General features: G+C 45.6%; 1 protein-coding gene across 1 annotated transcript; it reads left to right on the forward strand.

The window, feature by feature from the left end:
* Window positions 1-27662, forward strand: pou1f1 (POU class 1 homeobox 1). Its single transcript, XM_038801222.1, has 5 exons — window positions 1-118; window positions 4420-4665; window positions 10684-10848; window positions 19361-19421; window positions 27452-27662. The coding sequence occupies exons 1-5, from the start codon at window positions 13-15 to the stop codon at window positions 27660-27662; spliced, it is 789 nt and encodes a 262-aa protein (XP_038657150.1). The 5' UTR covers window positions 1-12.
* The last annotated feature ends 90 nt before the right edge of the window (window positions 27663-27752 follow it).

Raw genomic sequence — 27752 nt, forward strand, 5'->3', positions numbered from 1 at the left:
AAATGTTCCTTTATGCACCTCTCTCCGGGGGCTTTGGCCAACACACCTGCTCGGCTTCACTACTCTATGCCATCTTGTCATTATGGAAGCCAACAATCCGCTTACGGAATGATGGCAGGTGAGACAAGCACACGTTCGCTTAGTATATGTTACGATTGCAATTCCTTCGGCATTTCAATTTCTGGGTAATATGTGGAAAAAAATATTCAGGAGTTGATCAGTTGTTCGTGACACTGGTTAAAAAGAAAATGGTGAGAAATGTAAAGCCATCAGCTATTTTACATTCTCCTTGGAATGGCCTTGGAATCATAGAATAGAGTCATAGAAACCCGACAGTTCAAAAGGAGGCCGTTCAGCCCATCAAGTCTGCACCAACTTGCCAAAATCTCCCACCCTATCCCCAAAGCCCCACCTAACCTTTGGACACTTAGGGCCAATTTAGCATGACCAATCCACATAACTTGCACATCTTTGGGCTGTGGGAGGAAACTGGAGCACCCGGAGGAAACCCACGTAGACATCGGGAGAACATGCAAACTCCACACAGACAGTGACCTGAGATTAGAATCAAACTTGGGTCCCTGGTGCTGTGAGGCAGCAGTGCTAACCACTGTGCCACCATGCCACCCCTTCAGACGGTCCTTTCTATAAAATATACAGTTGGACGCCGTGGAAATACTTGTATAACATTTACAGAAAAAGCAGTTGCCCCTCAACATCAAGCAATATCTTACAGCTCTGTGTTTGATGCAATATTTTGCCTCACTCTAAAATGTTGTGAGATAACCCTTCTCAATCGTTGCACAATCACTGCAAGTGGTTGGTTGTTAGATAAGCAAGAAAGTTTGTTCAATTGGTATGTGTCGGTTTGATGAATTTGAACACCAACCATTGCCAGCCGCCCAGATGTACTTATTTGGTCCTTCGTCATTTTGAATGGTGGGAGGTCGGAGAGCTCCAGCTTGCAGTAAGGTAGTAGGTGTAGTGTGGAGGTGAGTGGAGGTGAGTGGAGGGGGTGAGGTGAGTGGAGGGGGTGAGGGGAGTGGAGGGGGTGAGGGGAGTGGAGGCACCATTTCCACAAATGTGAGTTACCCAGACTGCCGCCTTTTCAAATCCTGATCTGGAAAGTACAACGGCCAGACAAGATGAGAGAACCATTTTTGCAATTATGGCTCAAAGTCGAACAATTAAGAGTTTTGATGGCTATCACTCAGTCAAATTCTGTAGTTCACACCTATTCTCTTACCAGCTGGATGTTCTCATTTAGCTTTAGTGTTGTACACAAGGAAGATACACAATTATATAGCATCCCATTCTGTGCACAAATATTTGTTTTCTTGGCTATGAATTGTGTAATATTAAGGAAGTGATATATTTACTTGCTGCAGATCATTGTGTGGACAATTATCTTCAGTGGTGTGATTTGAAGGTAGAAGTGTTAGTGTCGCACAGTTTTAATGACAGTGATACCAGATTTTATTTTAATGCATGTTATATGAAAATATCAAAGTTTGTATATTTCACACAGAGTGATCCTGTTAACAGATATTTAATCTACATTATTGATGACCCAGAGTAGTTTTGTATTTATTCAAGGGATGCAGTCTTTGCTGGCAAGGCTATTTATTTGTTACCCACCCCTAATTGTCTTTGGGAAGGTGAAGAGCAGTTTGCGTGATGTATGGACTGTCACAGTGTGAGTAGGCAGGGAGTTTGTCCCAGGAACAATGAAGGAATGGCAAAACATCTCCAAGTCAAGTTGGTGTGTGACTTTTTTCTTGGACAATGCTCAGCTTCTCAAGTGTTGTTGGAACTGCGCTCATCCAAGCAAGTGGAGAGTATACCATCGCACTCCTGACTTGTCCCTTACATATAGTAAAAAGACTTTGCGGAGTCACATCATGAACTAATCCCCACAGAATGCCCAGCCTCTGGCTTGTAGCCATAATATTTATATAGCTGGTGTATTTCAATGGTGATCCTCAGTTTATCGGTGATGGGGAAATTCAGCAATGGTAAGCCATTAAAATTAAGGGAAAGTGGTTAGTTCTTTTCGTTTTGGAGATAGACATAGCCTGGCACTTAGATAGCCAGACATTCACACACATATCAGTCCAAGACTGAATGTAATCCAAGACTTGCTGCTTGCGGGTAAGGGCTGCTTTCAGCGGCATGGTAGCACAGTAGTTAGCACTGTTGCTTCACAGCAGCAAGAACCCAGGTTCGGTTCCCGGCTTGGGTCACTATCTGCGTGGAGTCTGCACATTCTCTCCATGTCTGTCTGGGTTTCGTCTGGGTTCCTCCCACAAAATATCCCAAAAGGTGTGCTTGTCAGTTGAATTGGACATTCTGAATTCTCCGTCAGTGTACGCGAGCAGGTGCCGGAGTGTGGCGATTAGGGGATTTTCACAGTAACTTCATTGCAGTGTTAATGTAAACCTACTGGGGACATTAATAAAGATTATTATTATTGGTAATAGAGGAGTTGCAACTGGAACTGTACACAGTGCCCTGTCTGGTCTGAAGTTGTGGGAAAGTCATTGATGAAGCACCTGAAGATGGCTGTGCCTAGGTTACTACTTTGAGGAACACCTGCAGTGATGTCTTGGATCTGGGATGATTGGCTCCAACAATCATTATCATGCACCTTTGTGCCAGACGTGATTCCAGCCAGTGGAGAGTCGCTCCCAGTTCCCATTGCCTTCAACTTTAGGAGGTCTTTGATGCCCGACTCAATCAGATGTTGTTTCATGTCACTTCACCTTTGAAATTCAGCTTCTTGGGTCCATTTTGAGGGTCAGGCTGCAATGAGTTCTGATGCTGAGTGGTCTTGACAGAACCCAAACTGAACATCAGTGAAATTATTGGTGGGTGAATGACAATTGATAACATAAATGACAACACATTCTTCCGATTGGCTTATGATTGAGAGTGGACTGATGGGCAGTAATTGATCAGATTGAATTAGTTTGCTTTTTATGGTGAGGGGTTATCCAGGCAATGTGCCATATTGTCATGTCAATACCAATATGGTAGTGTTACTGGAACAACTTGGCTGGAGGTGCGGGTAGGTCTGGAGCACAAGTCTTCAGCATTAGAGCTGGGATAGAATTATAGAATCTTACAGTGCAGAAGAGGCCCTTTTGCCCATCAAGCCTGCACTGACAAAAATAAATGACTCTAATCTACACCAATCTCACTTACCAGCACTTATGACATTTCAAGTGCTCATCCAAGTACTTTTTAAAATGTTTGTGAGGTTTCCTGCCTTAACTATCCACAACCTTTTGAGTGAAAAGATCTTTCCCCAAATCCCCTCTAAACCTTTCACTTTAAAATTATGCCCCCTTCAAATATGGGAACAGCTGCTTTCTATCCACCCCATCCATGCCCCTCGAAAAACTTACACACCTCAATCAGGTTCCCCCTCAGCCTACTCTGTTCCAAGGAAAACACAGTGAGCTTATCCAACCTCTCTTCACAGCTAAAATGTTGCTAAAGTCCATAACATTTGCCATCTCCAGTGGGCTCAGCTCCTGATAACTCATGGGGAGGGTGAATTAAATTGGGTGAGGACTGAGGTGAATTTGAATGGAGGCTGATGATCCATTCAACATCGTCTGATCACAGACTAACAACTGTGATTACTCTGTTGAATTAACTTACACCCACATCATTGGCTTGTTTTTTCACTTATGGGATGTGGGCATCACTGGCAATGTCAGCTTTCATTGCCCATTCCTACTTGCCCTCGAGAAAATTGTGGTGAGACACACCAACACCTCTCAAGCTGCTATGGTCTGTTACGTATAGGTGCACCCATAGTGCTTTAGGGACGATGTTCTAGCATTTTGACCCACCTTACCACAAGTACAACGTCAGAAGGCACGGATAATCACTTTAACGTGCTATATATGATGGAGAAACGCAACTGATTAAACAAATATACCAGGATAACACCATGTAGTGACCTTCTGTTAAAAGCTATCTTAATATTTATATTCTCATTCGATTTAGCATGTTATGGTATCTTATTAAAACATGAAAGCATTGAACATTCTTTGCCCCATGGGTGGAGTCCAGGCCACACTTTCACTTAACTTAACTCCAGTTTTTCCACGGAATCTCTGATGTTCCACAAAATTGGGAAAAGTGATGACTTTTATGGAAGTATTTTTGCCTGAAGTTCAAGACTTCTAACCAAATGAATAAGCCTCCAAATTTGACACATCGTCAGTGATTCCAAAACATCACTCCATGTAAAACGTACAGCCGTTTATGGAAGAGGCGACCTTGTGTGTGCCCTGAATCATAACAATATCTGTGAGTCATATATATTTACAGATCCGCGCATGTACTACCTTCTTTCCATTAACCGTATGCCTTTAACAGTCTGCAGTCTTGCCTCTCTACGCACAGATGGACTTGCTCCATGTCTGTACAAACTGCCTGACCACACACTGAGCACCTCATCGTGTACCCTGGGACATGGATTTGCCCCGATTCATCAGTCAGTCCTAAGCGAAGAATCCATCGTCATCGACTTCAAACAGGAGTTCCGAAAGAAGAATAAACCTCTCGAGGAGCCAATTGGTATGGATTCCCCAGAAATCAAAGAGTTGGAAATGTTTGCAAATCAATTCAAAGTAAGAAGAATAAAGTTAGGTAAATGATGGGAGTTTTTTTTTTCTTAATTATGTGACACATTGCTTAACAACGAGAACCTGAAGCATGCGTAATACATTCCAGAATGTATCAAGAAAAGGGTTGGATATAATGCTGGGCCCACCCCAGTCCAATGTCGGCATCTCCACATCATGGCTTTTAAATAGCAGTTACATCTGTCTTGTGGAGAATTTAACTTGTTCTTTTTTATTTGCCCATTTACTCCAGTGAATTTATATTGCACCACCTCCAAAGCAGTAACCTTTGGGTGTGGAGACCAAGGCGGTGTACAGTACTCAGGGCTTGACACGGCAGATGCAGGATGTTTCCATTGGATTGGTGGGCAGTGGGTACTGTGCAACCAGGTGACACAGTCTCAGAAAAAGGGGCAGGCTAGTTAGGACTGAGATAAGGAGGAGTTTCATCATTTATGTCCGGCTTCATTAAGACTGTGGGTTGCAGTAAGAGTTCGTTACACTTGCTCCCTCTTGCAATAAAGGCGAACAAACCAATACACATGCCATGAGCTGTGAGGGGATTTGGAGAGACTAAATGAATGGGGAAAAGATGGGAGATGAAACACAATGTGGAAAAATGTGAGGTTATCCATTTTAGTAGGAAAAACAGAAATAGAGGGCGAGATTCTCCCTTTGGGAGACTTGGGGCTGGATTCGACGCTTTTCAGGCCACGTGCCGATGCCGGTGTGGGAACTGTGGCGTTTTACGACGCTAAAATCAGCGCAGAAACCTCACTGATCCTGCGACCAGTGAGGTGCTAGCAGCTGCGCTGAGTAAAACTCCCGGCTCCCACGATATAAACGGTTGGAGAATGGCAGGGTCCGTGTCCACGCCGTAAAACATAGCATCGGCCGTGTGCGGACCCGACCTGACAAATAGTGCCACCTGGCCACCCCCCACCAGCCCCCCAGCCCCTATGGAAGCCCCCCCCCCCCCCCCCCCCCCCCCCACGGCCAGCAGCACGGCTCCCGGCCGACTGTGGTGGCGCTGGACACAGTCTTCAGCCCCCACACCACTGAGACCACATGTCCCCTGCGCAGTCAGGAACTTGGCCCATCGGGGGAGCAGCATCGGGGGAGGGCCTTCAGGTGACGCACTAGTGCCGTTCCAACGGCGTGCGACGCACGACGCAATGGTCATTTCGGAAGGGGCGGAGGATAGAAAACCGACGTCAAACCGCACCGCCCCCAATTTCAGTGTGCCAAGGGATTCTCCGCCCAATCGCCAATTACGATATCGGCGTCAGGGAATGGTGAATCCCACCTTAAGTGTTGACACCATTGGAGAACTCATGGACTTTCATGACAGAAAAACTTGCGCCACACCTTGACTGATTCCGCTACTATTAAGGGGCTAGCATCGGTGTCACGTGGAACACAATCGATTCCAATTAGAAACGGTGCGGAATTCGCAGGGTCCATGATTGACACTCAGGAGGCTGAAAAGCTGCAGCCGCATATACACATTACCCCCCCCCCCCCACCACACACACTCCTCCAAGCCAACATGGTGGCACTGGTTGTGCTGGACCACGCCCATACAGCTGATGGGTCTGCTGGAGCCAGAGGGCACCTAGCCGGGGTGCCCTTCGGGGACACCTATATGACCCATGGCACTAAATTCAAAGTGAGCTGTTAGCGGCGTGCGTAGCTGCATGGCTGTCTTGCCGGCTGCAGCAATGGTGTTCCATGTCCATCCACCCCGACCCCACAGTCGGCCTCCTGGCCATCCCCCAGCCCTGGCAGAAGCCCCCCGGCGTGCAGCACAACTATCTGCACATTTGGAGATTTTGGACACTTTGCATACCCTGTCTCTCTCCCCCCCTCCCCCCCCTCAGCAACCACCACGCCAGTTTTGCAATTTTTAGACCACGAGTGAACCGCGCCATCGGGAACTCGGCCCATCGGAGACGGAGCATCGCAGAGGCCCCAGAGACTATAGGGTCGAGCCCGTGAATGATATGCAAGCGGTATTTACTGTACGTGCATTCTGAAGCGCAACGTTGCCAATGTTGAGATGATAGAGAATTGGTGTCAAATCAGCGCCTGCCATGATTTTGGCATCTGAATCTATTCTCTGCCCAATCGTCTTTCCCAATTTCGGTGTCGGCCAACAGACAATTCTGCCCAGGGTATTTCTTAAATCCTCCATTAGAAGCTGGGAAATGTTAACCTTCATAGAGATTTCGGTGTCGTTGTACGTGAGTCACTGAAAGCTAATATACAGGCACAGCAATCAATTAAGAAAGGAAAATGTTATGTTGGCCATTATTACAAGAGGATTTGAGTATAAGAGAAGGGATGTTTATGCAATTTTATAAAGCCTTGGTGAAACCGCACCTGGAGTGTTGTGTGCAGTTTTGGTATCCTTACGAAACAAAATATATATTTGCTGGGGGGGGGGGAAAAGAGTGCAACATATGTTGACTAAATTATTTCCTGAAATGAAGACATTGCACTCTGAGGAAAGACTAACTAGACTCAACCTTTATTGTCTGGAGTTTAGCAGAAGGAGAGTTGATCTCATTCAAACACACAAAATACTTACAGGGCATGATGGGGTAGCTGTAAATAGGATGTTTCCATTGGCTGGCGAGTCCAGAACCAGGGGACATAGTGTCAGAATAAGGTCATTTAGGACTGAGACGAGGAGAAAGTTCTTTACACAGAGGGTGGTGAATCTTTGAAATTCTCTGGCTCCGGGGGCTGTGGAGGCTGTCATTGAGTATGTTCAAGACTGAGATCAATAGATTTCTACATGTTAAAAAAAATCAAGGAATATGGGGATAGTGGAGGCAAATGACATTGAAGTAGAAGATCAGACATGATCTCACTGAATGGCTCGAAGGGCTGAGTGGCCTGCTACTGCACCTATTTCTATGTCAAGCATCAGGGAAAAAAAAGCAAGATAAATTATAATCTCCAAAATAAATTTTGAATTTGTTGAATTAAAAAAAAGATATGAAGACCATTGGGGATATTGTGGGCAGTGTGACTCTAACAGAAATGAACACAATGAGGAATCTGTCATGTTGATATTTCCAAAGACAATCTGTTGGTTATGAAGTAAGTCTTACCATCATTTTCTTTTTGTTGTTAACTTTTTTATACCGTCAACCACACCAACCTCAGAGCAAGCTGCACACCAAATCCATTCAACATAGATAGGGGAGGAGTTAATCCTTCTGGGCCAAGGGCATTAATTCAACAAATTCAAAATTTATTTTGGAGATTATAATTTATCTTTCTAATTTATATTGTAATTTAATTCCGAGGACAGTTTTGTAATGTATCAATAACATAAGTTAGAAATGCACAATGAAGATGATTCAGAGGGAACAGTGAGTTGGATTTTACAGGGCAATACCAAAGGTTAATAATTCCTGCTATAAATATTTGAAGGTTGAGCTCAATGTTTTAATTGTAAAAGTGCGAACATTTTACATCATTGGAAAAGTTCAATATTCTGCTGACTAAAATTAGTGCTTTCTTTCCTTAAACTAATGAAGCATTGATATTTTTAAAAATCTTACTTTTATGGTCTTGAGTTCTAACAAAATGTAGACCAATGGTGGTGAAGCAAGGGCTCATGGCTGAAAACCATTTGGGTAACTTTACTGTAGCCATCATCAATGGAAAGTTTTGGGGAGAGTTTTACTAATGCTTGTCGGAAAGAATTGGGGGCGGGGGGGGGAAGGGGGGGGGGGGGAAGGGGAGGGGGGGGGGGGGGGGGGGGAGGTGACATTTATTGGCCCAGTCTGCATCCATCCAACCACCATGCGAATGTTATGGTTTTTTCATGTGTAAATCATTTTGTGGAGCCTGGATTGTCATGCCCGGATGACACTAGTACAGCTGCTAGTTCAACTGAAGAGGAGTCTGATAGATAAGTTATCTATTTTTCCAAGGCCATTCAGAACAGGAATGCTCCTCTGAACCCCACTAAAACAACCTGGTCCACTGCTATACTGGACCCTGTCCCTCCCCCACCCCAATCCTTGTGAATGAACCTCCACCACCATCAATTCTTTTTCAGAGCTATCATAGATAATGTGGATGGTGCAGGATGAGTTACCAGATGTGGCTGCATCATAAGGCATTATGTAGCATGTAGAATCTCAGATATGCAGATGACACCACACACATAGCCAGAACAAAAGACACAGTGAGACTTTTGGATTGCACATAAATGAGGCAAAGATCAATGTTGTGACTCTAAATGGCAATGCAAAAGTTAAAATTGGAACCATCAAGATAGAGGCAGTGGACAAATTTGAGTACCTTGGCGTAATAATAAATTACATCCAAGAATAAAATCCACGTTAGATTAGCTTCAGCAAGAGGAGTGACTGACTGAAGTAACGTCTGTAAGTCGAAAAGCACCAACATGAAGCTGAAAGAATTTCTGTTACAGTCACTAATGTGGAGTGCTGCAACCTATGGATTGGACTCTGAAGAGGATGAGGAGGATGATAACAGCTTTTGAATTATGGGTATGGTGGAGGAAACTCAAAATCAGCAGGATGGACCAAACGATAAATGAGAGGGTTAGAAGTTCAGGAATTTAAAGTGTTGCTAAGTGCAGTTAAAAAGAGAAAGATAGCCAAGTCCAGATATTGGAAATGAAGACCTGAAAACCTTATCCTGGCAACAATTGAAGGAGAAATTGAGGGTAAAAACAGAAGTGGAAGAAGAAAAATCAGATGGATGGAAAACATTGAGATGTGGAATGAGGAAGGCCTGAAGGCAAAAGAAACAAGATGATGCCAACAGCCCCACTAAGATTTTGGCGATGATGTATGAATAATCCACTCCTTTGTCTATTACCTTAGAATTTACACAAATTCACCATCGCCCATCTTATGTTACTACTGAGCTTGAAGATTGTAGACAATACTGCAAATGTAAATGAAGATGTAGCAAAATTACCTGCTCATGGCATTTTCTTCAGCAATAATGCCAATCTTCGGCCAGATAATCACGGGATATTAGTAGTGCAAAAGAGTCCATAGTCTGTACTGTGACAAAATCCTCGCAATGTGGCCAGCCAGTCAGAAATTATAAAAAGATTAGAAAAAACATAACCTCACAAAATGAAAATGGGCATTGGGTAAAAACTGAAATAAACATTTTTTTGCAAATTGCAAAGTTAAAGGATAAAAAAGTGCAGGTCAGTCTTTCTATTAATTTCAGTTCATTCAACATCAGAACATAAATGTAAAAAAGCAAAATAGAATAATCAAGTACCCCTGTTTACAGCTGGGTGACACATTATCCCGGGGTTTGAATCCAGTCACATAGATAGGATAGAGGACTCCTCATGCTAAAGGTTATAAGCACCCTGAATTTAATTAGCTTACTTCCGTTAGCCTTTCATGATAACCTAGTTCCTGTGGGCACAGGAAGAGAAAGAGTACAAACCTAGTGCTAGTATCCCATTCTCAGTGTAGTTATAAGTTCACTCAATATTGTATATTTAAAAGCATTCCAATTATTTTATTTCATTACCTCTAGTCTTACTGTAGCTAGTCATTGATAGAACAAAAGCACTGCTCACACCTAGGTAAGAACTTGAACAATATATACGAACCTCCGCTGCCTTGTTTGAATTATAATGAGTAATACATGAGACACATGTTCCTGTGTGATTTACAGTATATTTGTCAGTCATTCAGCTGAGAGCTCAACAATTCAGATGAGGAATACACTTATTTATTTCTGATTGCTACTTTTGTATGTCTATTTATAAATTAATATACAAAACCTATAAAATATTTATCTACATAATAGATAACAATTCCATTTGATGACCAAAATTGAAGAGTTAATTAGAAATTAACCAGTTACAGTTTTTCAACTTTAACAAGATTCAAGCATAATTTAACAAACTTCACAATTCCAAGAGGAGCAACAAGATTTATTCTTATTATATATTGTCTTTTTTAAAGGAAAAATTCCCCAGAACATTTTATCTTTTCTCTCCCTCTCTCTCTCATTACAGGCTATACCCAAACCAATGTTGGAGAGGCACTTGCAGCTGTGCACGGCTCGGAATTTAGTCAAACAACTATTTGTCGCTTCGAAAATTTACAGCTCAGTTTTAAAAATGCTTGCAAGCTTAAGTCAATTCTTTCCAAATGGTTAGATGAAGCAGAACAAGCAGGGGGTATGTATTTTTCAAACCTTGCCATCACTTGTGTTCCATCCATATCAGGAATATTCATGACATAGGTATTAGGAATAGAAATCAGCCATAAAACCTACCAAAAATGTTCATAAACGGATTTCAGAAAATCTTTTCACTTTAAAACAGTTATGGATGTTGACATTTTTTTGCTTTATGGTATTTCTAACATGTGAAAATCATTGAATAACTTCTAACCTTAGTGTCACACTGGACTTCATTTATACTGTAGAATTTACAACACAGAAATAGAACTCTAGGCCCAGCTCATCTGTCCATTTGGTTATGTTCCACATGATTTTATTTCCCTAGTTATCCAAACCTATCAACTTGTATCTCTCCTTTTCTCCCTAATGTAATTATCTACCTCCCTTAAACACTATTTACCTGTCCTATGCTCCCGCCAAGGTTGACGATTGCAGTTAACATCTCAAATAAAAGGGAGATGGAACAAAATATCAGATTTTCACTCAGATTAGCAACATTACCTGGATTATTTTTTCCTGCTGCCTTTATCTCATCCTTTATTATTACAGCTATCCCACCTCCTTTTCCATTTTGCCTATTTTTCCCAAAAGGTCAATTAGCTGGTATATTTAGTTCCCAATCTTGTCACCCTGCAACTACATTTCAGTAGTGGTCATTAAGTCAAACCCATTCATCTCTATTTGTGCCAGTAATTCATCTTGACACCTAATCTAAACTTGCAAGGCTAGTTCTTGAAACCAAATCACTAACTGATGTGGAAGAGTTAGAGAAATATATATAAAATGATGCATTTGTTATTTCACATTTGGGATGGGGGGTGGGGGGGGGGGGGGGGGAGAGATGATGGTTTACACACATTTATTGAGTGATATATTCAACATTTAGCCTATGTTGAATTTGGAACATGCTATTGAAGATTTGCGTCTTGCACGCTTCAGGACAGACGCAAGAATGCCAAATTTCAAAGGGAGTGCAATTTATGTATTTATGAGATGCAGGATGCAGGTTTGTTTGCAAGTCAACTCTGATTGATTAAGCCTCATCACAGAGAATCCATAAAAGGATTAAATTTGAAACAATGAAAAACCTTTGCATCTGAGAGCAAGAGCAGTATAGGACTGGTATAGATTGGTAATCCTAAAACCAATCAGTTCAATCTCATCCTGTATGAACACTTCATCAATGGTGGGACTGTATCTCACTATAGTATTATCTAGACACTTGCAAATGTACATACTGGAACAATCGTGGGCCTAATGCACTCGAAGAAATTCAAAAGATGCTTCACCTGTGAGTCAAACCAAATTGTTGGTATCCGTGATGAAGTGAGCATCCATGCAAGATGAGATTGAACAAATTGGTTGTAGGATTACTGACCTACACTGTGTCCTATACTATGCTAAGTCTGAAGTGCACAAATATATTTTATTTTTCGATTTGATCCATTTGTTCATTCTCCATGGCAATGCTTAAACCAGAGTCAACTTTCCAAGCAATCAGCACCCTTTATTCATGCAGTATCAATGGTTGCTCCTTTGAAATTTGGCATTCTTGCATTTTTCCTGATGAGTGCAAAACCAAAAGCTTTGACTGCATGTCTCTCGTTTCAGCAACAGTCAAGTTCTGTACTACTAAGCGACTATATTGACATTCCTCCTCGCACAAAAATTCTTCCGTCTTATGCCCCAAAAATCTTGAAAGAAAAACTGTGCAGTAACTGGTAGTGCATTCTAATGAAGCAAGCCGGAACTGCTCTAACCAGAGGATTAACATAGGAACAGAAGCAGGTTGTTTGTCCCCGATATTCTGTTTTACCATCCAATTAGATCATGGCCAATTTGAATCTTCCTCCTTAACCCTCAATATTTTGCCAAACAATAATCTATTAATCTCCGAATTGAAATTTTTCAATTGGCCTATCTTCAACAGATTTGGGAGGAAAAATGTTTCACGATCTGTGACAGGAAGTGTTTTGTGACATTGCCTCTTGAATATCTAGCTCTAATATCAAGATTGGACCCCTACGTGCTAGACATCTTCACCAGAAGAAACCGTGTCTATCTATTCCTATTAAATCCTTCAGTCATCTTAAGCACATCAACTAGATCACACTTTATTCTTCTATACTCAAGGGAATACAAACTTAGTTTATACAACCTGCCTAAATTGAACCTCTTCAGCCCGGGACAGTTTTCTTGAATTTAAGCTGCAGCCCTCCAATGGTAATATATCCTTCTGGAAGTAGTAATAATAATCTTTATTGTCACAAGTAGGCTTACATTAACACTGCAATGAAGTTACTGTGGAAAGCCCCTAGTCACCACATTCCGGCGCCTGTTTGGGTACACAGAGGGACAATTCAGAATGTCCAATTCGCCTAACAGCACGTCTTTCGGGACTTGTATGGTGCCGGAACTGACTGCTGTGAAATAAATGGGGGTAACCAGAGATTTAACTAACTATAACAATATTTGAAAATATTCATGGTAAGTAAAAAGAAAAAGAAATATGTAATGTTTTTTTTTTTTTTTTAATTTTTTTATTGGAATTTTTTGCAGAAAATATAACAAAAAGTATAGCAAAAAGCAGTAATATGCAACTAACAGCCCCATAACACCCACAATTCCCCCCATACCGTAACATCACATGTATCACATTCCCCCCCCCCCCCCCCCCCCCCAAACAAGAGAACTTAACCATAAATTAAAATTAGATAAATCAAATTTAAATAAAATAAGCTAACATAATCAACGCCCCCCCCCCCCCCCCCCCCGGGTTGCTGCTGCTACTGTCCCAGTACCCTATCGTTGAGCCAGAAAGTCGAGGAAAGGTTGCCACCGTTTAAAGAACCCTTGCACCGATCCTTTCAGGGCGAATTTAACCTTCTCAAGCTTAATAAAGCCCGCCATGTCATTGATCCAGGTCTCCACGCTTGGGGGCCTCGCGTCCTTCCACTGTAGCAAAATCCTTCGCCGGGCTACTAGGGACGCAAAGGCCAGCACACCGGCCTCTTTCGCCTCCTGCACTCCCGGCTCTACCCCAACCCCAAAGATCGCGAGTCCCCATCCTGGCTTGACCCTGGATCCCACCACCCTTGACACCGTCCTCGCCACCCCCTTCCAGAACTCCTCCAATGCCGGGCATGCCCAGAACATATGGGCATGTTTCGCTGGACTCCCCGAGCACCTGGCACACCTATCTTCACCCCCAAAGAATCTATTCATCCTCGTCCCAGTCATGTGGGCCCTATGCAGCACCTTGAATTGGATGAGGCTAAGCCGCGCACACGAGGAGGAAGAATTTACCCTCTCCAGGGCATCAGCCCATGTCCCGTCTTCGATCTGTTCCCCCAGTTCCCCCTCCCACTTCGTTTTCAGCTCCTCTACTGACGCCTCTTCCTTCTCCTGCATAAGCTTGTAGATATCGGATATCTTCCCCTCCCCGACCCAGACCCCCGAGAGCACCCTGTCACTCACCCCCTTCGCGGGGAGCGCAGGGAATCCCTCCACCTGCCGTCTAGCAAATGCCTTTACCTGCAGATATCTAAACATGTTTCCCGGCGGGAGCCCAAATTTCTCTTCCAACTCCCCCAGGCTCGCAAACCTTCCGTCGATAAACAGGTCCTTCAGCTGTCTAATGCCCGCTCTATACCATCCCCGAAATCCCCCATCCATGTTCCCCGGGACGAACCTATGGTTCCCCCTTAACGGAGCCTCCATCGAGCCCCCCACTTCTCCCCTATGTCGCCTCCACTGCCCCCAAATCTTGAGGGTAGCCGCCACCACCGGACTCGTGGTATACCTCGTGGGAGGGAGCGGCCACGGCACCGTTACCAGGGCCCCCAGGCTTGTATCCCCACAGGACGCTCTCTCCATCCGTTTCCATGCTGCCCCCTCCCCCTCCATCACCCACTTACGCACCATCGACACGTTGGCCGCCCAGTAATACCCCGAGAGGTTGGGCAACGCCAGCCCCCCCCCATCCCTACTCCGCTCCAAGAAGACCCTCTTCACCCTCGGGGTGCCATGCGCCCAAACAAATCCCATGATGCTGCTGGTCACCCTTTTAAAAAAGGCCCTAGGGATAAAGATGGGCAAGCACTAGAAGAGGAACAAGAACCTCGGGAGAACCGTCATTTTGACGGATTGCACTCTGCCCGCCAGCGATAGTGGCACCATGTCCCACCTTTTAAATTCCTCCTCCATCTGTTCCACTAGTCTGGTGAAGTTAAGCTTATGAAGAGCCCCCCAACTCCTGGCCACCTGCACCCCCAGGTACCTGAAACTCTTCACTGCCCTCCTGAAGGGGAGCCTCCCAATTCCCTCCTCCTGATTTAGAAATATGTAATGTTAATTGCATATTTGAGGGGAGGCAGTGGCGTAGTGGCATTTTCACTGGACGAGTAATTCAGATGCCCAGGGTAATGCTCTGAGGACACGAGTATTCATAGATGGTGAACACAGGACATAAGAACACTAATAGGCCATTCAGCCCCTTGAGCCTGCCACATCATTCAATGAGATCATGGCTCATCTATGGTCTAACTCCACATACCTGCCTTTGGCCCATATCCCTTAATAATTTTGCTTAACAAAAATCTATCTATCTCCGATTTGAAGTGAACAACCGATCTAGCTTCAACTGCTGTTTGTGGGAGAGAATTCCAAACCTCTATCACCCTTAGAGTGAAGAAGCTCTTTCTAATATCTCTCCTGAAAGGTCTAGCTCTAATTTTTAGACAAGGTCCCCTAGTTTTAGAATCTCCAATCAGTAGAAATAGTTTATCTTTACCTACCCTGTCCTTCCCTGTTAATATCTTGAATCCTTCAATCAGATCACCCCTTGGGCAGCACGGTAGAATTGTGGATAGCACAATTGCTTCACAGCTCCAGGGTCCCAGGTTCGATTCCGGCTTGTGTCACTGTCTGTGCGGAGTCTGCACATCCTCCCAGAGTGTGCATGGGTTTCCTCCGGGTTCTCCGGTTTCCTCCCACAGTCCAAAGATGTGCAGGTTAGGTGGATTGGCCATGAGAAATTGCCCTTAGTGTCCAAAATTGCCCTTAGTATTGGGTGGGGTTACTGGGTTATGGGGATAGGGTGGAGGTGTTGACCTTGAGTAGGGTGCTCTTTCCACGAGCCGGTGCAGACTCGATGGGCCGAATGGCCTCCTTCTGCACTGTAAATTCTATGATGATAATCTATGAATTGACCTTCTAAATTCTAGTGAAAACACGTCTAATTTGAGGAATTTCACCTAGTAACTCAACCCCTATAATCCAGGTATCATTTTTGTAAACCTGTGTTGCACTCCCTCCAAAATATTCTTCGTAACACCTAACCTACTGCCATTTAGAAAGTGCTCTATCATTTTTTGGTCCAAAATGGATAACCTCACACCTGCTTACAATAAATTCCATCTGCCACAATTTTGCTCATTCACCATTTAGTAGCTCTTATAGTTAACAGTCTCCTGTGTGGAGCTTTTATCAAATGCCTTCTGGAAGTCTATATAAATGACATTACATCTTGAAATTATCTAGGCTGTCTACAATGACACCTAACTTTGTATCATCTGCAAATTTGGATATATGAGTTTCTGTCATTAATGAATAGTGAGAATAATTGAGGCCTCAACATAGACCCCTATAGTACACCCCCAGTCACATCCTGCCAATCAGAATAATTACCCATTATCCTTCACCCTCCCACTCAACCAAATTCCTAACCATGTCTATAATTTCTTCGAATCTTAGAATCTCTATAGTGCAGAAGGAGGCCATTCAGCCCATCAAGTGTACACTGACCCTTGGAAAGAGCACCCTACTTAGGCCCACGCCCCACCCTATCCCCACAACCCAGTAGCCCCATCTAACATTTTGGACATTAAGGGTCAACTTATTATGGCCAGTCCATCTAACCTGCACATCTTTGGACTGAGGAAACCGGAGCACCTGGAGAAAACCCACGCAGACACGGGGAGAAAGTGCAAACACCACACAGTCACCCGAGTCCAGAATTGAACCCTGGTGCTGTGAGACAGCTGTGCTAACCACTGTGCCACTATGCCACCCCCAATTTGCCCTCAACTCCATGGGCTTCCACCTTAATTAACAGTCTCCTGTGTGGGCCTTTATCAAATGCCTTCTGGAAGTCCATATAAATGACATCCATAGACATTCCCCTGTCCACTATCTTAGTCACCTCTTCAAAAATTTCAATAGGATTAGTCAGGCACACATTTCCCTTCAGAAACTCATGCTGGCTCTCCCTGATCGACCAAAATTTTTCAAGATGTTCAAGGTCTCTGATTATAGACTCCAGCAATTTCCCTTCCACAAGTGTTAGGCTAACTGGTCTATAAATTCCTGGTTTTCCCCTTCTTAAAATGTGGAGTGACATGTGCAATTTTCCAATCCAGAGGGACTACTCCTGAATCTAGGGAACTCTGGATGATTATAGTTAATGTGCTCCCCCATTTCCTTTAATACCCTCAGATGGAAACTGTCAGGTCCTGGGGATTTGTCTCACATTAATTCTATTAATTTCCTAGTTAGTGATGCTGTATTTACATTAATTATATTAAGTCCCTGTCCTCTATCGACTGTTAATTTTTTCGGGATTTCCTGCAAGTTATCCTCCTTTTCTACTGTAAATACTGAGGCAAAGTAATTGTTCAATATGTCTGTCATTTCTCCATTATAAATGACAATGGGCTGGATTCTCCGATTTTGAGGCTATGTCCCCACACCTTCGTGAGAATGGTGCCGTTTTACGACAGAAAAAATGGCGTTAAACGGCCACCGATCCTCCGTTTGGCTGGGGGCTATCAAGCATCAAGGAAGTGTAGAGCACCTGTCTCTCGCTGCCGATATGGGCCGGAGAATTGCCGGGTCTGTGCCCGCGCATGTGCATGGCGGCAGCCTGCAGCGGCCGCACCGTGCAACATGGCACCAGCCGGTCGTGGACCTGGCTACGAAATACTGCCTCCTTTGGTCGGCTCACACACCTTGGGCCACCCCCCCCCCGCACCCGCACCCCCACCCCACCCCCCCCCCCGCACCCCCACAAGAGTTCCCCCGTACCAGCCTCCCCGGACAGGCGCCGGAATGTGACCACTAGGGGCTTTTCACAGAAACCTACTCGTGAGAATAAGCGATTTTCATTTTTTCATTTCAGAAAATCCCCTGCCCGCGGATCAGCTGTCCCCCGACCGGCGGCACTGGACTGAGTCCGCAGCCACCACGCCGAGTTCCCGACAGATGAGACCATGAGAGACCTACACCTTCGGGAACTCGGCTGGTCCGGGGCGGAGCATCGGGGGGGGGGGGGGGGGGGGGTGCCGGGCTTCGAGTAACGTTTTGAGGCCATCGATACATTGCAGAGTACGCCGCTTTCGAAGGGACAGAGCCTTGTGAAAGCGGTGCCACCCTCGATTTGGTCGGAAACGTTCATTCTCCGGCCGATCGTGATTTTGGCGTCGGCGACCAGAGAGTCCTGTCCAATATTTCCATTTTCAGCTTTTAGTAGACCTACATTGCCCTTCACCACCCACTTTCCATTTATATTACTAAAACATGTCTTCTTATTCCATTTGATGTCCCTTGCAAGTTTCCTTTCATAATCCCTTTTAGTAGCTCTTGTAAGCTACTTTGTGACCCCCTTGTACCTATCCCATTTGTCCGGATCTGTGCCATATCTTGCATTTTTGTAAGCTGTTTCTTTTAGTTTTATGCTGTCCCTAACCTCTTTAGTTGTCCATGGCTGTTTTGTTTGTGAAGCGGAGCCTTTTCCTCTCAGCAGTATATTCTTGCTCTGTATCTCATTAAATGTTTCTTTAACTATTATCCACTGATAAATTTGAATTTAATAAAAATCTGGAATTTTAAAAGTCTAATGATGACCATTGTTGTTAAAAACCCATCCGGTTCACTGATGTCCTTTAGGGAAGGAAATCTGCCGTCCTTACCTGGTCTGGCCTATATGTGACTCCAGATCCACAGCAATTTATGAGGTTGACTCATAAATGCCCTCAGGAATGGGGAATAAATATTGGCCCAGCTCATGAGGCCTACATCCATGAATGAATAAATAAAAAGGATTGGCTACGGCACCCATGAAATTTAGCTTCTTCTTTATAGAAAAATTGATCACTAACTTGAGGGAATTATTCGATAAGCAAAGTGCTGGAAAAACTCAGCATGTCTAACAGTAAATACGGAACGAGAACTGGAGTTCATGTTTTGGGTCCAAGCCTGTCTTCCCTTCAATTCTGGGGAAGAGCCATACGGGACTCTCAATGTTAACTATTTCACTCAACAGATCCTGCCAGACGTGCTACATTTTTCAAGCACTTTCGGTTCTTATTTCAGATCTCCAACATTCACAGTATTTTGCTTTATATCAAGGGAATTATTGTTTAATTAAATATTTTTAAGGAGAAAACTAACTGAAGAACTGAAAACAAGTTCACCAGTTTATACCCAAGTGAATTGTAATTTACTTGCAGCTTTAAATAATGAAAGAGCTGGAACAAATGATAGAAAAAGAAAACGAAGAACTACAATCAGGTGAGTATAACAGCAACAGTTAAGCTTACACGTGGAAGGAAAGTGTTCCGTGCAGCGAGAATAGATAGGTCCCAGGTCACAATATTATGATCATCAGCTTCTTGGTACTGCTTGAAACTCTTGCTGTGACAAGTCAACGATAATATTTTAGACTTTACATGTGGGATATGCAGATAAATTCATGCATAATTTTTTCTTTTTTGCTGTGTGTGAGATCATAACAGAAATTTGCAAGTTTCCAACGCAGTCTTTTTTCAATAAATTTAGGGTTGCCAATTCTTTTTTTTCCAATTAAGGGGCAATTTACTTAACATGCACATCTTTGGGTTATGGGGGGTTTCTACGCAGTCTTGACATCTGGCAAAAAAAACTCAGTTTTCCATGTAGTTCTAAAATTGGCAAGAAATGAAACACTAAGTGCGCAATTCTCCGGAAAGATTTCTAAGTGCAGTAGCAAGCAGGAACTGCCGCGAGCTTTGCGGTGCTCACCCCGGAGAGGCCGGTAATGCTATTGAACATTAATTGGTCCACTTAACGAGGCCTCACGGGTTCACCAGCCGATTTACTGGGACCGTGCTCACCATCCTCACCCCCTCCTGCTAAAGGCCGAGCAGCACTTAAGCTACACAGTCAGCTCGCAGCCATGCGCTGTGACGACGGGCCCCATGATTTGGGCTTGCAGACCTGGGAAAGCTCCTCGATGCAGTGGAGGCCAGGAGGGATGTCCTGTCCCCCCCCCCCCCCGAGGGTCCCGGGTGATGAGCCACAGGGCAGGCAGTGCCGCCTGGGACGAGGTTGAGGCCGCCGTGAGCAAGGGGAGTGAGGCCAGGAGGACTGGTCTCCAATGATGCATGAAGGTCAGCGGCGTACACCGGGCAGCATGGGTGAGTTGACACTACTGCCACCTCACCTCCCCAAGATCTTTCCTCCCCCTAGTGAGCATTCACCCCCCTGCCCCAACCGTCCATGCAGCCCCCAGCCCTCCCTTCAACCCCCCCCCCCCCCACCAACTCTCCCTTCAGGCCACCCTTCCACCACTGTGAACCACACGTGTGGTTAACGATACCCTCTCGGTGTCTCCACAGGAAATGCTCTCCCACAATTGTCAGGAAAGGGTCCAGACTAACAGAGGGGTGCAGGACATACAAATCCTCACCATCTACAAGGAACAGGCCCTGGAGATGACTGGGGTGGCAGAGGTCAGAGTGGTCACCAATGTGGAGGTTGGTGTATGCCGCAGAGGTGAGGATCCACCAGGCCCCAACCGGAGATCCGGTCACATGTGAGTTGCTATTGCCATATTGACTGAACCATTCTCCCACACGTTCCCCAGCCAATGGCACCAGCCCATCTGGGTGGCCCCTCCCTTGCCTCCCAGGCGAACACCTCGGAGAGGAGCTCGAAGGATGCTATGATCGACGCGTTGCAGCTGTCATCCCCACTCTCCACCAACGCAGATACACACAACGCGGTGGGCAACAACGTCAGTGGTCAGGGTTCTGGAGCACAATCTGGTGAGCACCACACAGCGGCTGATGTAGATCAGGTGGAGGCAGGAACCTCCAGGCGAGACAGCAGTCGGTGGCCTACTGGATCCCAGGTCCCAGCTAGGTGCTGAGCCTCTGGAATAGGGTTATCCAGAGTTGATGGAGACATTAGGCCGGGACATTCAGAGGGAGATGTCAGCGACACTCCAGCAGCTCCAGGGCCGATTTAAGGAATCCCAGAGGCTGCGGGCACAGGAGATATTGCCAGCAAGCGTGGTACCGAGGCCAACACTGCTATGGTTGCGACCGCAGTGGAGAGCCTGGTGCACAGCGTCAACACTAATCATGGAGGTGTCCACGGCATAGTCAGTGATGGCCACGACTGAGGGTCTCGGCAGAATGTCCGACTTGCTGGGGGATGTGACCCAATACCAGGCTGACCTCGATGAGGTTCTGTGGGACATGTCCCATTCTCAGATGGGAACGGCTGAGGTGCTGCAGAGAATGGCCCAATCATCGAGGAGCATTGCCAATGGCGATCAACATGATCGGGGTGCCGCCAGGGCTGGCAGAGCCAGATGATGGAGTGTTAGCCAGGGTTCGAACCATTGTCCCTCCGTCCCGAGACCCTATGGGCAGAGCGAGAGGAGAGAGCAGAGGGTGCCACGCCGGACCCGTCTCAGAGTGGAGATGGTGGCCACCAGCTCCCCCAAGTTCTCCTCTGATGAGGCTGTGTCTCGATGTCAGCACACAGGACAGGGCACATGGCTGTGCATGTGCCGTCAACAAGTGCGCCGGGAAGTGTGAGGGAGTGGTGGGGAGAGTGGGGCATTGTTGAACACCGGTGACACATTAAAAACCCTTGACCACAAGCAGTATGTCACTTTCTTCCACAATGCGGCCTGACCTCCGAACCCTTGGCCCATCGCTCCAGGCATCTCCACCTCCCTGTCGCACTCACCCTTCGGAGCTGTGTCCCATCCCCTGGGTGTTTGGATGTTGGCTGCTACATGTGTGGTGTTACCTCCCGCAGTGTTCAAGCACAGTGTCAGGGATCAAGGTGTGATTGGGAAGCTTGGCAATGACCCCCACTTGCTACATGGCCCGCCCACCCACAGGAATCCACTTGGGTTTTGTGAAGTGCTTACATAACCACAATTGTCAATTCCCTATTGGCAATAGCCTTCAGCCACATAGGTAAAGGCCTTAGCAGTCGGTGCAGGTTATGTGTGGTTGGTTGGGCAGACGGGCAGGGGCCAGGATTGCCCCTAGAATGGGCACACACGACCAGCCGAGGGTTCCCCACCCCCCACCGAGCACCGGGGCGGCAAACCCAGCGCCCTTGGGCTTTTTGCCTGTGAGCAAAGATGGCTACTCAGCTCCCCGCAGAAGCCCTTCCGCAAGGTTCACATTTTAAAAGGAATACTAATCAGTGCCAGCGTGACCCCTTGCTGCGGAGACCGATGAATCAGGGACAGTGTGGGATATGGGGTCACTCCCGTCAATTGTATGGAAATAGGGCTTAAGTGGTGATAATTGGTTTCTCGCCACGCAGCGGGATCTCAATTTTGCCTACGGGAGCGGGCCGGTTGCATCGTAAACTGTTTAGCGCCTGGCGCGGTTCTCATTTTCAGCCTCTCCAGCTATTCACCGGCTTCGTTTTGCTCAAGCGAGAGCACAACGAGGCCTGAGAATCGCGGCCCAAGGGCTGCACACTCCATTCAGAGACTAACTGTTGATGCCGGGACAGAATCGGTGGACTTCTACGACAGCAAAATTGGCGCCTGTCCTGGAACAAATCCGGAACCGTAAACCGCCGCCACGTGGGACACGAGCGATTCTAATGATAAACATTGTCCAATTCGCCGGGGTCGGGATTAGCACTCCAGAGTCTGACAAGCTGCAGCCGCACATTAACGCTCCACTCCTCACACACGATCATGCCACTGCTGGAGCACACCCACCCCGCTGATGGGTCTGCTGGGGCCAGAAGATACCAAAGGGTGGGCCGGAGGGACACCCATGTGGCCCAAGCACCACGTTCACAATGGGCAGTCAGTGGCGTGCGTAGCCGCATGGCTGCCTTGCAGGCTGCGGCAATGGTGTTCCGTGTCCCTCCTCCTCGACCCATCTCCTACCCACCCCCCGGCCAACAGCACAACTGTCAGCACGCTATAGTGATGTTGGACAGTTTTCGTACCCTCTCGCTCTCCCTCAGCAGCCACGGTGCCGGATTCCTAATTTTTAAAACCGCAAGTGAAACGCACCATCGGTTGTTTCCCTGGTGGAGGCGGAGCATCCTGGGAGACCCAGAGAATACCCGGTCAGGCCCGTTAATGATCTGCCAACAACGTTTACTGTACTTGTGGAGAAGAATGCATTGATGCCGTTGTCAAGGCACTAGAGCATGGCATTCTGTCGGGCACTCGGCCCCGGCCATGATTTTCGGCTCACGAGCGATTCTCCACCTAATCACGTTTCCTGATTCCAGGGTGGGCCGATGCAGAATCCCGCCCTAAATGTCCACAATAGATTAATTAAAACATTATTACCAACTTCATACTGTGAGCTTCGTGACTGTGATGTGTAGTCAAGTGCTAAGTTCATCGTTGAGTGGTTGCATACCTCAGCAGCAAGCCCAAAAATTGCAAGATTCTAGCATCAGTTATAGCTAACCTCAGCCTCTTGAAAGGGAAGTCTATTGCAGCTAGAACATATAGAACATAGAACATAGAACAGTACAGCACAGAACAGGCCCTTCGGCCCTCGATGTTGTGCCGAGCAATGATCACCCTACTTAAACCCACGTAACCCGTATACCCGTAACCCAACAATCCCCCCATTAACCTTACACTACGGGCAATTTAGCATGGCCAATCCACCTAACCCGCACATCTTTGGACTGTGGGAGGAAACCGGAGCACCCGGAGGAAACCCACGCACACACGGGGAGGACGTGCAGACTCCACACAGACAGTGACCCAGCCGGGAATCGAACCTGGGACCCTGGAGCTGTGAAGCATTGATGCTAACCACCATGCTACCGTGAGGCCCCTTAGAGATTATGGATTGTGACAGTGATGTTTAGTAACATCGCTCACACTTAACTGCAAATCAGTCCTGGTGTCTTGTTGAAAAACAGGAAGAGTTCAAGGGACTCTATAGATGCTGCCTAAAGCAACAGTTGCAGGAAATTATTGTACAACTGATTCTGACCTGGGAATCATAGAATTCCTACAGTGCAGGAGGCCATTCGGCCCATCGAGTCTGAAAGAGCACCCCACCTAGGCCCACTCCCCCACCCTATCCCCGTAACCTCACCTAACCTGTAGATCTTTAGACACCAAGGGGCAATTTAGCATCGCCAATCCATCTAACGCGAACATCTTTGGATTGTGGGAGGAAACTGGAGCACCCAGAGGAAACCCATGCAGACATGGGGAGAAAGTGAAAACTCCACAGTCACCCAAGGCCAGAATTGAACTTGGATCCCTGGCGCTGTGAGGCAGCAGTACTAACCACTGTGCTGCCCATGACTGACAGAAGAATGCCAGAACAAAGAAAAGACCAAACTCCAGAGGTTTTCGGACACTGCACTGGAGGTTTTGATGGAGAAGATGCAAAGGAGCAAAGATGTCCTGTAAATGCAGGCCTCGCAGACACATGCTCAAAGGATGCGTGAATAGATAGCTGTAGAGCTCAGCTGTGCAGTCAAGCCCCAAGGACCAGGATACAGTACAGTATAGTGCCACAAAAAGTTGAATGACCTGAAAGGAATTATAAAGGTCAGTGAATCCATCTTCAAATGCTAATTCCTACCAACTGCACCACTGGCTTTAAACACAATCAATTCTTCAATCCCACCAACCTCTTATAATCAGGACTCATACCTGAGAATTATATGTTATACTGCACTTTCAAACATTTACTACTGCAACCCTCACACCCACATCTCTCAGCTTGCACATACTGCCAGTTGTCCAACTAATTCGGTCACATCAGGCAAGATTGCATGACATTCATTGACATACTTCTCTGTCTCTTGCTGGACAAGGTGTCACAAAAACCAATCAAGCAGGAACAAACCAGAGAGACAGACTCCATTATACCAATGTTTCATCATTTAAGCTGTGGTCAGAAGAGGCACTGAAACCATCAATATGGTGCCCTCATACCCAATCCTTAATCCTTTCTTATTTGCAAGCTGCTGATGATTTATGCATGCACCTCTTATTTTTCACCCACTCTGTCCCCTCACAGCACCCTTACACTCTTGCGTTTCTCCTTCCAGATACCAGAGAGTGCAGGACCTGCAAGAAGTCAGTGACAATGAAGATATGACACCCATACTTGTTTTCACACCTCCAACCACCAGCTCAGATAATGACAATGTGTGTAACTTACAGGATATATTAGAGGCAGGACCTGCACATGCAAACATCATGCTGTAACCAAGTACAGAATAAATAGCACAGGTGCCAGAGAGCGTGAGGCTGTACACGTTTTGCCATAGAAAACTCAACTGAACAATTTGAAAGCACAGCATACAGGACGATGGATATACACAACGTTCTTGGTGCATTGCCAGGCCTGCCAAAAAAGCCTGCTGCACTGTCAAAGAGAATGGAAGAATTCAGCACCGACTTTGCCCAGAGTTTTGCAGAGCTTGGCGCCTATGCTTTCCAGCATAGAAATGGTGGCCAACTCCATGTGTTCACTTGTGACCCTAACCATGATGCAGCATCTGATGGCCAATGTCTCAGCTTTCACTGCAGGACGAAAAACCGTCCAATGTCTGGAAGCTGCAATAAAAGGTCAAACTTATGTTGTGCAAGCTCAGACTGCTATTTGCATGGTTTTGGGTTATAATGTGTAAAGGAGCTTCCAAGATGTCCAGCAGTCTGTTCTCCAACAGGTTACTAAGACTGGCGAGGCACCCCTGGGGGCAAGCGTCCATGGCTCCATAGAGCACGACCCTAATGTCCATTTCACAACGCCATTTCTTCTCCAATCCCAGCCACTCCACCAGTGCCAGTATTGTTGCCTGTCAGCCAGCTGTCGTCTGTACCTAAATGATGCAGACTGCATCCATGAGTCATCTTCCAAAGTCACCTGCAGACTCCTCCACAGCGAATCATTAGCCTTCCTCCAGCCACACTGCAACCACTGGGACAATATTGCATTGGGGCAAAGACTAGCAAACGGTAACACAAAGTGAATGCACATAGTTGACTTTTATATGCAATATGGAATAGTTATAAATTTGGTTTGGCATGTCTATTTTGTGTAGGCTTTTATTTTTGCATTTTTTCCAAGCAGATACTATGATGATAGTGACTGAGGGAAGGTAAGATATGGGACTGTTGATGAATGGGGAATAGGAGCTGCAGCTCCAAGTATCAAACTGGTCTGAGTTCTTCATGGATAGCCATGAACGGTGCAAGATAGGTAGCCTCTTCTCTTTGCCTGTGTCTTTTCGTCATGCTCCTAAACTGCTCACTATATAGCTGATCGCCAGAAAATTCATCTCTTGATGGGAGAGATTATGCAGCATGTAATGGGCCACAGCAAATCCATGATACGCACTCCAGCAAGTTATACTGGTCTTCTCCAGAGCCGTGCAGGCAGCGGAAGCAGTTTCAATATGCTGTTCCTTGCCGAGATTAAAGAATTGGTACTTCAACACTGTGGCTTCCTAATGAGGCAGTCTCCTTCCCCCCCCCCCCCCCCCCCCCCCAATCTTCCAGCAGCTTGTCCTGCTCTGCAAACCCTCTGCTCATTGTCCAAGAGGAGACCTACTAGTCCAACCATATCTGGAACAATTGGTTTGTGCAGAAACCTCAGTCAGCAAAAGGTCTTTCCACACTTAGCACATCATTCCTTGTAAATCTTTGCAACTTGGAATAATTGTAGAAAACACAAATCTCTTCTAGAATCATACCAACAGCCAGAAGAAAAATCAAGCAGCAATTGGCTTGTAAATAATCTGTGATCCCTTTTAAATAGCACCAGTTATAGGACAGGTGAACGTGTGTTTGGTCATGTGTGATTAAAAGATGACGTTAGCTGCAGCATTTGGTTCCAAAATGGCAGTGCTTTGATATTGTGATCTACCTACTCTGCTTACTTCTGGTGGGGACTTACTATCCTTCAATATGATGTTCACCTTATAAGCGTGTGTGCACCTCAGACACTACTGTAGACATGAAAGTGTCCATAGTCCCAAACAATGAATGCTACTATTCAATTTTGTGCTGCAAAACTAAGTTCAACAAAATTCAAAATGAAAGCAACAACTCGAGAAACTAACAAAACACCTGATGATTTACCCTTTGACTGTTGTCTGCATCCAGTGTTATGAAATATATATAACGTTAAATGTCTACTAAAATTTTCATACCATGAAAATAATTTGAAATGAAATTGTCTTCTGCCTCAAAGGCAACTGTCAAGTAAAAAATTAAAGGCAGGCACTGGATTAATTTATTAAATAGTACAGAGAACAGAAATGGCATTAATGCTAAATTTGTTTTGCACCATTAGCCTGCTGGCTAAAGAGGCTCTGGAGACACACTTTGGACACCAAAGCAAACCTTCCTCACAGGAGATTATACAGATGGCAGATAGTCTAAACCTGGAGAAAGAAGTCGTTAGAGTCTGGTTTTGTAACCGTCGGCAAAGAGAGAAACGAGTGAAGACAAATCTGCACAATTCATTTCAGTTTCCCTTCAAAGAACACCATGACTGTAGATAACTTTCTGTATATTTTCAAGTACTTTGGTTTAAAAGTTATAAATCAGAATGCATTTATTAAACAAACATTGCTGCAATTTTGGTAAAACAA

This window comes from Scyliorhinus canicula, chromosome 7 (genome assembly GCF_902713615.1).
Source record: "Scyliorhinus canicula chromosome 7, sScyCan1.1, whole genome shotgun sequence".
NCBI classification, from domain to species: domain Eukaryota; kingdom Metazoa; phylum Chordata; class Chondrichthyes; order Carcharhiniformes; family Scyliorhinidae; genus Scyliorhinus; species Scyliorhinus canicula.

Bases quoted from the DNA above. Each gene is read 5' to 3' on its own strand.
- pou1f1 (XM_038801222.1), top strand. From the start codon at position 13: ATGCACCTCTCTCCGGGGGCTTTGGCCAACACACCTGCTCGGCTTCAC. The intron at 4,666-10,683 runs GTAAATGATGGG...CTCTCATTACAG, and splicing joins AGTAAGAAGAATAAAGTTAG to GCTATACCCAAACCAATGTT. The intron at 19,422-27,451 runs GTGAGTATAACA...TTGCACCATTAG, and splicing joins AAACGAAGAACTACAATCAG to CCTGCTGGCTAAAGAGGCTC.